This window comes from Arachis ipaensis, chromosome B3 (assembly GCF_059453495.1).
Source record: "Arachis ipaensis isolate K30076 ecotype BB chromosome B3, ASM5945349v1, whole genome shotgun sequence".
NCBI classification, from domain to species: Eukaryota; Viridiplantae; Streptophyta; class Magnoliopsida; order Fabales; family Fabaceae; genus Arachis; species Arachis ipaensis.
The window spans coordinates 4947583-4959330 of record NC_142438.1 but is presented as its reverse complement, the minus strand read 5'-3'; the positions used below and the strand labels follow the sequence as shown (position 1 = coordinate 4959330).

The 11748-nt window shown below is 36.7% G+C and overlaps 3 protein-coding genes across 4 annotated transcripts; 1 reads left to right on the top strand and 2 right to left on the bottom strand.

The window, feature by feature from the left end:
* Nucleotides 1–2315: 2315 nt before the first annotated feature.
* On the bottom strand, nucleotides 2316–3320 carry LOC107632334 (uncharacterized). The gene is made up of 2 exons (XM_016336029.2): nucleotides 2786–3320; nucleotides 2316–2644 (listed from the first exon to the last, which is right to left on the bottom strand). The coding sequence occupies exons 1-2, from the start codon at nucleotides 3318–3320 to the stop codon at nucleotides 2316–2318; spliced, it is 864 nt and encodes a 287-aa protein (XP_016191515.2).
* A 2525-nt stretch (nucleotides 3321–5845) lies between these two features.
* LOC107629076 (Major facilitator superfamily protein) lies at nucleotides 5846–9512 on the top strand. 2 transcript variants are annotated; one of them, XM_016331770.3, is made up of 14 exons: nucleotides 5846–6148; nucleotides 6237–6343; nucleotides 6788–6866; nucleotides 6965–7024; nucleotides 7125–7191; nucleotides 7265–7389; nucleotides 7466–7567; nucleotides 7643–8020; nucleotides 8158–8205; nucleotides 8308–8370; nucleotides 8463–8543; nucleotides 8651–8749; nucleotides 8968–9105; nucleotides 9220–9512. In XM_016331770.3, the coding sequence occupies exons 1-14, from the start codon at nucleotides 5936–5938 to the stop codon at nucleotides 9352–9354; spliced, it is 1695 nt and encodes a 564-aa protein (XP_016187256.2). In that variant the 5' UTR covers nucleotides 5846–5935; the 3' UTR covers nucleotides 9355–9512. The 2 variants fall into 2 exon arrangements, with proteins under 2 accessions (XP_016187256.2, XP_016187255.2); XM_016331769.3 differs by having other exon boundaries at nucleotides 6225–6343.
* Nucleotides 9513–9856: 344 nt separating this feature from the next.
* On the bottom strand, nucleotides 9857–11437 carry LOC107632335 (uncharacterized). Its single transcript, XM_021117857.2, has 3 exons — nucleotides 11240–11437; nucleotides 10786–11115; nucleotides 9857–10701 (listed from the first exon to the last, which is right to left on the bottom strand). The coding sequence occupies exons 1-3, from the start codon at nucleotides 11322–11324 to the stop codon at nucleotides 9857–9859; spliced, it is 1260 nt and encodes a 419-aa protein (XP_020973516.2). The 5' UTR covers nucleotides 11325–11437.
* Between the last annotated feature and the right edge of the window lie 311 nt (nucleotides 11438–11748).

Here is an 11748-nt window from a genome sequence, read left to right as displayed (position 1 = left end):
TTTTTTTTCAATTAAGTTCCTACACTTTTTTTTCCTTTTATTTGAGTCTCTGCACCAATTTTTTTTAGTTGAGTCCCTATATAATGAAGCCAATTACTACTAAAAGGGACCTAATTGAAAAAAAAAATTTAATACAGGGACCCAATTAAAAAGAAAAAAAATATAGGACCTAATTGAAAATTTTGTGAAACTATAGGGACCAACAGAGTAATTAAACCTTATTATTATTATTGGGAGTTGTTAGTATTATTATTATTGTTAGTGTTAGTGTTATTATTATTATTGGTATTGTTATTATTAGTATTATTGTTATTATTATTCATATTAATGTTATTATTATTGTTATTATTACTATTGTTATTGTCGTTCTTATTATTGTTATTGTTTCATTATTTTTATTACTATAAAGAAAATAGAAAACCAATGTGAGTGTATAGTAATGTTTTTAAATTATATTTACTGTTATTAATATTGCTTGTATGCTGAGGATTTCCTTATCCTCATGTTGCAGCCTGCTAGGGTTATTAGCGGTGTCATGAGACAACAAAATATGCCTTTACACGACCAGATTATACCGTATCTGGAGACCACGGGCTTGTATCACTTGGCTAGGCTGAATAGTCAATGGTTCTAGGTTGATGAGTCTCTACTTAGCGCATTCGTTAAGAGGTGACGTCCTGAGACCCACACCTTTCACATGCCGTTTGGGGAGTGCACTATCACTTTGCAAGATGTGGCATATCAGCTGGGTTTGCCCATCGATGGGGAGGCCGTTAGTGGGTGCCTGACTGACTTTGAGAATCTGATGGAGAACGGAAGACTCGCATGGGCGTGGTTTCGGGAGTTGTTTGGCGAGTTACCGCCGCAGAATAAAGTCAAGCAGATGACGGTATGCTACACATGGTTCCATGAGAGGTTTCGGGTTCTCCCAATAGATGCGAGTGAAGAGACTTATATACGCGCGTGCTTATATTCTGATGTTGTTGTCCTTTCAGCTGTTTGCGAACAAGAACGCAAACCGGGTTCACCTTCACTGGTTGCCTTATTTGGCATCGATGGACAACTTGGGGAGATATAGTTGTGGCTCGGCTGCACTAGCCTGGTTGTATAGATGTCTTTGTCGTGGCACAAACAGAAATGTTGTTAACTTGGCCGGGCCACTACAGCTTCTACAGTTTTGAATTTTCTGGAGGTTTTCCAGTCTCAGACCCAGTGGTTTTGATGTGTTCGGATTTCCGCTGGCATCCATGTATGGTTTATTGTTTTCGGTCGATTACCTGTTCAATTTCATGTGTTGTCGTTCCTAATGAAATGCTTACAATGAAACTTGTAGGTGGGCAACATATCTGCCGACAAACGATGCAGGGGATCAAAGAGTGGTGTCTTCACGCCTTTGTCATGTGCCCAAATCGTCTCCCGCTATCCTGATGCTGGGTCCACTTGTCATACTCCATCCGATTGGCCCAATCACACATGGCCGGATTCTCAATCCTCATGATGTCAAACCAGTAATAAAACTCTGCTTCAGTTTTTGCATAGGCAACATTCACCAGCATCCTCCTTGCATCTTTACCTTTGAAGCTTAGGCTAAAATTCGCTACCACATGACGAATACAAAACGCTCGAAAAGCACGTGGAGGCAGCCAACCATTCTCGGGGGCCTCAAGGGCAGCCTTGATGCCATTATGCTTGTCAGAGATAACAAGAATACCCTCCTGTAGCGTCACATGCGATCGTAGGTTGGACAAGAAGAATGACCATGACTCCGCATTTTCTCCCTCCACAAGGGCGAAGGCTATCGGGAGGATGTTCGAGTTCCCATCCTGCGCTATCGCCAACAGTAACGTGCCTCCATACTTGCCATACAAGTGGGTACCGTCAATACTCACTAGGGGCTTGCAATACCGGAAGGCTTCGATGCAGGGTGAAAATGTCCAGAAAAGACGATGAAAGTACACCGTAGACTCATCGACCTGATCCCCAAGTCGAACATGAGAGGTCTTTAACACAGTAACTGTCCCGACTATGGTCAACTGTACCCCTAGCATCTAACGTGGCAACTCGACATACAACTCTTCCCAATCTCCGTATATTTGTGCTACTGCCTTCTGTTTTGTCATCCAAACCTTCTTGTAACTAGGCCTGAACCCGTAATCGGCTTCTGTTGCTTATTGCAAGACCTTTACCGTAACTGCAGCATCCGTCCTAACAAACAGATAAATCCTAGCACAGATAACGTGGTAATCAAGCTGCCGGTGATCACTGGAAATAGAGGTGGCCAAGCAAGTGTGCGGACCATTGTACCTCCTAACCTCTCAAGTGCCTTTTCGTGCACGAAGCGATATGCGAATCAACCAACTACAACCCTTGCCGAATTCCTTGCATTTTCCATGATACTTCAGATGATCCAATTCTAAGACTCTATACTCAATACCTCGGCGGATGCTATAGTCCTTCACACTCAAAACAGCTTCATCTTTATTCTGGAATGATTGCCCAATCTGAAATTCTATAGAAGAACCCCCAATTGTAGCACCTCCGTCTGCCTGTTGACCCAAAGCCTCCAAGTTTAGAGTGGAGAAGTGTGGAGGGTACTGCTGTGTGCCAGAACTTGAAGGGCCATGCTGTGAATGTGGATTGGCGCCTGTGTCATCATCGCTATCCCAATGATATCTTCAGGCTCCTGGTCAGAGTCATCGTCCCGCATTGCATTCTCTACTCGATCAGGTTCCCCGAACCCTTAAACATCATGAATCATGCCACCATCGGTATCCACCTCAAATGCCTGCTGCCAGACCCCCAGGATTCTCGAACGGTACAGAAGCAACTGCCTCCGTTAGATCTAAATCAGCCGCAAAGGAAGGGGATGCGACCTGAGGAACAGTTGGTCCGGCCACAGGCATCGAACTAGACACACCGCACACGGCAATCGAGCTATGAACTGGAACTGATGCCCCAGAACTATCGACACTAACCTCCAACTTCGCATACAACTCGTGTATTCTAACCTCTGGAAAACTCCTAACACAATGAAACAGAACCCGAATATCTTCATCGGCCGCTATCACAAACGTATCATACTTAACACCGGTCGACACCACAGCGATGGAAATCTTGTAGAATAGCTTCTTCACCCACTTGCTCCCAAATACCTCAAGCTTTTGCAAGATGCTGTTCTTTACATCTGACAAAGTACTTGATGAATTGATAAATACACTCAACGGTTCTCTATCAGTAAACTTCACACCATATTTTTTGCTTCTTTGAATTTTCCTATAACAATACACTAAGACAAGAAAACTCCCTTCCTCACTTGCCATTGTGATAATGCTCCTCTTCAACAACTTGAATCTCACTCATATATATAGAATTCTTCTCTTCATAAACCGTGGTAGCTAACAGGGGTTTCTGCATTTAAATATCCCTTCATAAACCGTGGCAGGTTAGAGGGTTTTATGGTCAAATTTATGCCTTCGTAAACAGTTGTTACCTACCGCGGTTTATGGTCATTATTACTCAGTCAGAAACCGTGCCAGCTTACAACGGTTTATGTATAAATTATAAACCGTGGTTACCTACCATAGTTTACATAATAATGAATCAGGACACGCAGGTAAAAAAATTGCAATTGTTGCATTTCAGTAAACGTTTCTCTCCTTTATTTTATTCAAGTAAATTGCCCTTGAACTTATTTGGAGATAATATTCGATCTAGTGTGAACTTGCATTTGATAATTTTAGTTTTTAAAATTTTAATTGTTTCTATTTAATTTTTAAATTTTGTGAACATAATTCATGTTAGTTTATAAAATAATTTTTTATGTATAAATATTAATGTGGATAGTTAAATATCATGTTAAATTCTGTAAAATAACTTATTTTAATTTTAATACGTCATCATTTTAAAGTTATTTGATCACTAAAATTAAAATGATGTTGTTTTACAGATTCTAATTTAATATTTAGCTGTTTATATCTGTCCTCCATCAATGTCTATATACCAAAAATTGCACTAATGACTAATGTGAGTCAGATGACAAAGTTTAAGAACTAAATAGAAACAATTAAAATTTTAAAAATTAAATTAAAGTTCACATATAAATTTAGAGACTAAATTGAATATTATCTCAATTTTTTAATAAATACAAATATAATACAATTTATGATAATAAAATTTATTTTTTTTTTTAAAACAAAAATAAACTATAATTTGTACACAAATGTCTCTTTACAAAATAAAATTAACGTTCTAATTATGCAAGATAAATTTTAAATAATAAAATTATCTAAATTTTAAAATATATTTAAAATTTTTAAATTATCCTTTTTAACCTAAACCAAAGTAACTTACCGAACTCAAACTTTAACTAATTCTCAAATAAGGTGGTGGTGGTGAAGGAATAGGGACTAAGAGATAAGATAGAATTAAAGTTTGAGATTAGGTTGGGTTATAAAGAATAATTTAAAAATTTTAAGTAATTTTTGTTGGTTTGAAAGATTTTATCAGCTGAAATCTATCTTTCATTAATATAACATTAGCTTTATTTTTTTATGTAGATTTATTATCATTATAAACATTTATAGATAAATAAAAAAAAGTTAAATAATAAATACTTAGATAAAAACTTAAACTATCATCATTAAAGGTTTTTTATTAAATAAAAAATATTATACTCTTTATTAATTAAATATATTTTAACTCTTTATTTATTATCTTTTATATTAATAATTTAAATTTAAAATTTAACATTTAACTATTTTTATTTTATTTTTTATCTTTAATTATAAGTTAATTTTCAGATAGGATAACTTAAATTATTTTTCTCAAATTTATTTATTTACCCATAATTAGCTCAATAAAAATTTATTAGAATACTGAGACAGAGATTGAGAGAATGAGACTCAGTATTGTGTTTGTTGGTTCAGAGACTGGTACTAAAATTTTTATCTCTGTCTCCAAAATTTCAGTATTTCAGTACCTCCAAAAAATAGAGACATAAGGGACTTACATTTTTAGAGATGGAGACTAAAACTTTAATAACATTTTATACCTAAAATACTTTTATTTCAATTAATTAATTTCAATTTTACCCTTTGTACAAATTAAATTAGAATTTCATTATTGTTTTAATTCTTATATCCTATTTTGTACCAAACAGAATACTAAAATTTATTTCAATCGCTGTCTCTTAATCTCTGTCTCTCAATCTCAGTCTTTCTATCTGTATCTCTCCACCAAACGCTACCTTTATAGATTATCCATTAACCTCACAATAATAGAAAATGCTTAAATTCAAATATTTGTCGGACACATTTCTTTTTAGCAACATATTTGTAGAATACATTTAAAATATTTATCATCTATCCTAATATTTCTTGGCATCATCATCCTCTATCTTCTAAATGTAACGAAATATATATATTTAGAATATATTTTTTCACCTTTCTATCTATTACTTTTAATTATTTTGATCTAACGTATTATATATTTTCTATTGCACTTTATGCAAAATTGCTTATAACGAAAAGTTTCATCTACACTTATAATGTGTTAAAAGTTTTGAAAATGATCATTTTCTTGGTGACAATTTATTTACAATTGTTTTGGTATTTTCTGAAAATTAAAGAATAAAGGGTAATGCTAGATAGAAAAAAAAAAAACAAACAGAATTTGTCTTATTTAACATTAATTAATTATCATAATAATTAATAGATACTAAATAAAGCAAATTATGACTGTTTTTGATTGATTTTATTTAGTTATCAAAGATTTCGGTAACAGCATATAGTTGCTTTTTACATTTTTAACCATTGCTAAATATCTTGTGTGAAACTGAGTGTGCTCCGAGAATCACACACGTGCATTTTTACTATTTAAGATTCACAAAGAAAGAACCAAAAACATATGCTCTGTCTAGTGTTCTTGTTGACCTCACATGGCACTAACAACTCTCATCAGCTTCAAGCTTTCCCTGCTGAACCCACTTCACCATCATCATCAACGGATAAAGAGCTCAAAACTTCAACTCTCCAATGTTGGCATCAGTCATCAGCACCGCATGGTTACTTCCATGAACCATCATTTGGTCCCCAAGTACCCGTTTCTTCTTCTCTCTTGCAATGGTCATAATCCTAAGCTCAGATTCCACGTGAGGACCCCATCAAAAAGAAAAGCTGAAAAACTCTTCAAAGTTTCATGCTTTTTCATCTAATTTGGCATCTCAGTCTTGTGGGCAGGTTGGAGCACAGAAGGGGTATGCTTCTTCTGGGGAGGAACCTCAGTCGCGTGTTTCTGACACAAGTACATACCAAGAGGAATTCTCTTGGTCTTCTGTGGTTTTTCCGTACGTTTCTATCACTGTAACACTGTTTATATTCATTATTCTATGGCCTTGCTTTACATTTTGATCAAAATTGGTCAATGTATCTAAGTTTGGAGTTGCATTGTTTTGGGTTCAAGCCAGATTAAATTACATGTTTGACAGCATTTGAAACAAGTAAAGTCAAAATTAAGTTGTTTAGATTGAATCGTAAAATGTGACAAGTTTATACGGTTTGTTTGATAGATTTTGGGGTGGAATTTTGTTCCTTTTTGTTTCCAAATTTCAATCTTCTGCCGTTGATATCCCTGTGAGGAATTCAAGGCTAAAGCTTGGAACTAGGACGATGCTAACTTGTAAAACTTGCACGTGCATGGATTGGTCAAACACTGTGGATTTTGAAATGTATGAACTCCTGATCTACTTGTTTCACTTTCGATTGATTAATACAGTTCCTTTCAAATATAGGTTTCTATTCCCAGCATTGGGTGGCTTGTTATTCGGTTATGATATTGGTGCCACCTCAGGGGCCACAATCTCACTGCAGGTAAACTTGTTACTCAATGTATTTCAATTACACTTTGTTGTATTACTAGTGCAATAATTTATATAATTGAGCTTCAAGTTGTTGATTTGAATTCACAGTCACCTGAGCTTAGTGGCATAACTTGGTTCAATCTTTCGGCTATTCAGCTTGGACTTGTGGTATGATTTCAGCATCATAGTTGAAAAATTTATTATAAATTTACAGAGAAGTTATTGCTTTCTATACTAATTAGAATCTCACTTCCAATGTCATACATAGGTCAGTGGTTCCCTCTATGGGGCTCTTCTTGGCTCACTTATTGCATATGCCGTTGCTGATTTCCTTGGTAAGAGCTTTAGTTTGTTGTTATCCAGGAAAAAAGGCTTCTTATTAATCAAGTAAAATGGCTTAAACATTAGGGAGGAAGAGACAACTCATTGTTGCAGCACTGTTATATGTGCTTGGCGGTTCGATCACTGCGTATGCACCAGAGCTCAATGTCCTCTTAGCAGGAAGGCTGCTTTATGGACTTGGTATAGGTTTGGTAGGATACTATGACCTGTAATGTATTTTGTAATGTTAATTATAACTGCATCATCTTCGAACGAATTGATTTGCAGGCCATGCACGGTGCTCCTTTGTATATTGCGGAAACATGTCCATCACAAATCCGTGGGACTCTAGTATCATTAAAAGAACTCTTCATTGTCTTGGGGATTCTGGTATTGCACTTGTGACTTTTATGTCTCTTTTATTAACTAAAGAGCTTGCTGAGTTGGGAATGAACTATTGTGCAGCTTGGTTATTTTGTGGGAAGCTTTGAGATTAATGCCGTTGGGGGATGGCGGTTTATGTATGGCTTTAGTGCTCCGATTGCTGTACTAATGGGGCTAGGAATGTTGAGTCTCCCTCCCTCTCCGAGGTGGTTGCTTCTCAGGGCAGTTCAAGGGAAGGGTTCATTTCAAGATTTGAAGGAAAAGGCAATTCTCTCCCTGAGTAAATTAAGGGGCCGACCACCCGGCGACAAAGAATCTGAGAAGCAAATAGAAGAGAGCCTTGTTTCATTGAAGTCTGCATATGCAGATCAGGAATCAGAAGGGAGTTTCTTGGAGGTGTTTCAGGGTGCCAATCTGAAAGCTTTCATAATTGGTGGGGGGCTTGTCTTATTTCAACAGGTAGTGCCTCTTCTATGCAATGAGTCAGTTCATAGTTATCACGATTGTAGTTTCCCCTTCCGCTTTTATCGTGTTATTGACGGAAATATCGAATATTCCATCTACTATTTTTCTGATTAGACACCTTCTTGCTCTAGATAACTGGCCAACCAAGTGTTCTGTATTATGCAGGTCCAATTCTTCAGGTATGTTATCAATAATTTCAGTTTTTCTTTCTTTTCTGAAATAGAATTTTTTCTTTTTCATTTTTCTCACTTTAGATTATTCTCTATTTTTGCTTTATCTAGAGTGCCGGATTTTCTGCTGCAGCCGATGCTACCAAAGTTTCAGTTGTTATTGGCTTATTCAAGGTATAACTATTTAGTTTTCTTTTTCCCCTTCCTAGGAAGAGTGTCTGCTTTGTGAACCTGACAACAATTTATTCTTATTGATGAATCTGCAGTTGCTAATGACATGGATTGCTGTCTTAAAAGTTGATGATTTGGGGAGAAGGCCTCTTCTGATTGGAGGTGTCACTGGCATTGTACGGATTCGTTAACATTTTAAACTAACATATTCTTGGAGTATTCTGTCTGCAACTTGTCAAATGCACATTATTGTTGATTTTTATTTTATTTTAAATTTCTGCAGGCCCTTTCTTTAGCTCTTCTTTCTGCTTATTATAAATTTCTTGGAGGGTTCCCACTTATTGCTGTCGCGGCTTTACTTCTTTATGTTGGTAGCTATCAGGTAAAATACCCCCTGGTCATTGGCCTTGCTGCTTTTTGTGGAAAAGAAAATACCAGGCTTGCAAATTGGACTATACAATATATGTTGACATCAATTGTAATTCATGGACCTCTCTACTGCTAGTTAAAGGGGATTCCAACCAATCCTGTTTGAGAAGAACAGACACAGCAGTTCCTCTCTGTTTAGTAGACTAATGTTAAATTCTATTTGCATTGCAGGTATCATTTGGCCCAATAAGTTGGCTAATGGTATCAGAAATTTTCCCATTGCGCACGAGAGGACGGGGGATCAGTCTGGCTGTTCTAACAAACTTTGCTTCAAATGCAGTTGTGACCTTTGCATTCTCTCCTTTAAAGGTTTTAGATCCTTTTACCTTTCATGTTCACTTTTCATTCAAGTGTAAACTTCACCATTTTTACCTTTCTTTGTCAACTCTTTGAGTTTCTAATCTGCATTGGCTTCTTCTGCAGGAGTTTCTAGGAGCAGAAAACCTTTTTCTCCTTTTTGGGGCTATTGCTTTACTGTCACTTATCTTTGTTATATCTTCAGTTCCCGAAACAAAAGGCTTGAGCCTAGAAGATATTGAGTCCAAAATCTTGAAATGAGTAAGTGACAGCTTAAACTAGCATCTTGTAATCCTAATGGAATATAATTTTGGAGCGCATGTAATGTAATACAATGTATACATCTCCCACTTGGAATTCGTTGGCCATGTAAATATGTTTTATGGTGAGAAAAATGGTAGTTTCCTTATTGTTGCTCATAACTAAAGTTTAGAATTTAGCTTTGATCTTTCATGGCAAAAATATTAAAAGAAAAAACTGAAGAATATTTAGTGTAATATAAATATACAATAAGTCCACATGGAGTACAAAGATATTAATACATACAAATTAAAATTTACAAATGTAAATGGAAATGATCATTCCAGTCTAAATATTGGATACATATACAAAAATATAGAACAAAAATTGAATACATATAGCACAAGGTAGCCATAAACATCATGGGAACTTTCAATTTGCCTGAAGAATTCTTTCATGGTTTTCTTCCTGAACCACTGCATATTTAGAAAGAACTATAGGTTATGTTTAGAACAAAAAAGAACTATATGAGGAAAAATAAACAGATTATACTACCAGAATGAACTGCTGCTTTACCTTCTAGAGCATTGGTAGATACTGGAATTTGAGATGAACTGCGAGCAGCACTGATAGATACTGGGTTTTGATAGGATGTGCTTGCAATGTTGGTGTCAGTGGTCGTGATAGTGGTTGTTGTGTCTTCTTGTTTTGGTTCCTCGGTTCGGAGCAAAGAAGTTACAGCTTCTCTCACCTTCTCCATCACACCTGCATCACCTGGAGTTCTCTTTGGACTCATGGCCTCAGATATCACCTGAGACAAAGCTTTTTCATCTTCTCCCGGCTCAAGCTTGTTCATCAAGTACTCTTTCACCGAAACACCCTTATCCCATATCTGCGAGCCAGGGCTGGCATACCTGCCAGTAGTTGGAGCAGATGAACATGAAGGAGTCTGTGGTGACACTGGAGCCAAAGTTTTTGGGGTCACTGGAGCTGACCAAATTCGTGCTGCGCTTGGAGAAGTTTGGGAAGATGTCTTTGGAGGTGTACTTGGAGCAGAAACAAAAAAACTACTTTGAGTTCCATCCTTTGGTGATGTTGAAGTGTGAAGCTCATCAGGTTTGTAAATAGTGAGGCCTTGAAACTTGGAAGTCATAGAATGTGATCCTTTGTTCAGTTCATGAGCTAAGGTTCTAGTCGTCGCTACCCTGTTCGAACCAGCATCAATAGTATTGGTGCTAGTAGCAGCTCCAGCTGCAGCATTAGCCACAGTTGCTGGATGAGTTGTTCTCTTGGAGAAGGACCGAGTTAAACATTTTTCTTGCATTCCTAGACCTGATTTTGGTTGATGTGCCTTCTCAGATTCGTACACTGAAATAATAATTTTACACAGCAACATAAGATCAAAGTTAAGAGAAACCTTTTCAGAAAATTGAAAGTTAAGGTCTTGATTACTTGGAGCTCCATGGTATTCAGCTTCGTCGTGTGTTCCTTCGTCTTCCAAGCCAGAGCTGGGTGAGGGAGTTTGGTTTCCATCGTCGTGCTTTTTCTTGCTGAGGCTGTGACGCAATTTCTTAGCCTTCTCCTTCACTTTGGCAAGGACTGATTTCTTCTGGTTCGGGCTATGGTCTTCTTCCGAGTCATGGTGCCTCAACTTATTGAAAAAAGGTGATGAATTAGAAGTGGAGGAGGTGGAGGAGGAGGACAAGGTGGCAGTGTTGGTTGACATCTTAGAACCTGTTGGCGATAGCTTAGAACCTTTTGGTGACACTTTAGACCCTTCTCCTGTTGTGCATCAAAACAATAACTTAGAATGATAATTTCAGCATCTAAGAATGTATGTTGGTAAATACTAGCATATACCATAATCAAATCTTTGCCAAAAGACATTATAGGATGATGATTTTACCTCGGAGGAGTTGTTCCATGGTATGGATGGTGGGAGTTTTTGAAGTTTCAACACCAGGTCTCTGAGGGCGTTCGAGTTGAGCCATTTTTTTCTGTAGCTAAATTTTTTACATCAACAAATTTGCTTCCGCCTTTTAATAAATCTGCTCTTATATTTGCTCTTTCTTTGGAAAATATATAATAATGATAATAATAGACATAATTGCTTTTTTAACAAAGAATGAACCGTGGTCATGCAATGGCTTCCGGGGTTCTTGCACTGGGAAATGATGATCAAGAAGAACCTCAGCATGCACCATTAGGACCCATTTGTGGATTCTTTTCTCTACACGTGTAGACTAACAGTTTTTCTTGCTACTAAACCAAACAAATTAGAATCACCCTGAATTAGTAATTTGACCAGGCCAACACAGGAAAGATTGTTGAACTCATTTCAATATCTATAAGTGGAATTGATATTCGTATGTTCTATAATAATGTTGTAGAGTAGTATATATTTGATGATAATGT

Bases quoted from the DNA above. Each gene is read 5' to 3' on its own strand.
- LOC107632334 (XM_016336029.2), bottom strand. From the start codon at position 3,320: ATGGCAAGTGAGGAAGGGAGTTTTCTTGTCTTAGTGTATTGTTATAGG. The intron at 2,645-2,785 runs GCATTTGAGGTG...ATGATGACACAG, and splicing joins TCCTGGGGGTCTGGCAGCAG to GCGCCAATCCACATTCACAG.
- LOC107629076 (XM_016331769.3), top strand. From the start codon at position 5,936: ATGGCACTAACAACTCTCATCAGCTTCAAGCTTTCCCTGCTGAACCCA. The intron at 6,867-6,964 runs GTAAACTTGTTA...TTGAATTCACAG, and splicing joins GGGCCACAATCTCACTGCAG to TCACCTGAGCTTAGTGGCAT. The intron at 7,390-7,465 runs GTAGGATACTAT...ATTGATTTGCAG, and splicing joins ATGGACTTGGTATAGGTTTG to GCCATGCACGGTGCTCCTTT.
- LOC107632335 (XM_021117857.2), bottom strand. From the start codon at position 11,324: ATGGCTCAACTCGAACGCCCTCAGAGACCTGGTGTTGAAACTTCAAAA. The intron at 11,116-11,239 runs GTAAAATCATCA...GATGCACAACAG, and splicing joins CATGGAACAACTCCTCCGAG to GAGAAGGGTCTAAAGTGTCA. The intron at 10,702-10,785 runs GTAATCAAGACC...TTATTATTTCAG, and splicing joins TGAATACCATGGAGCTCCAA to TGTACGAATCTGAGAAGGCA.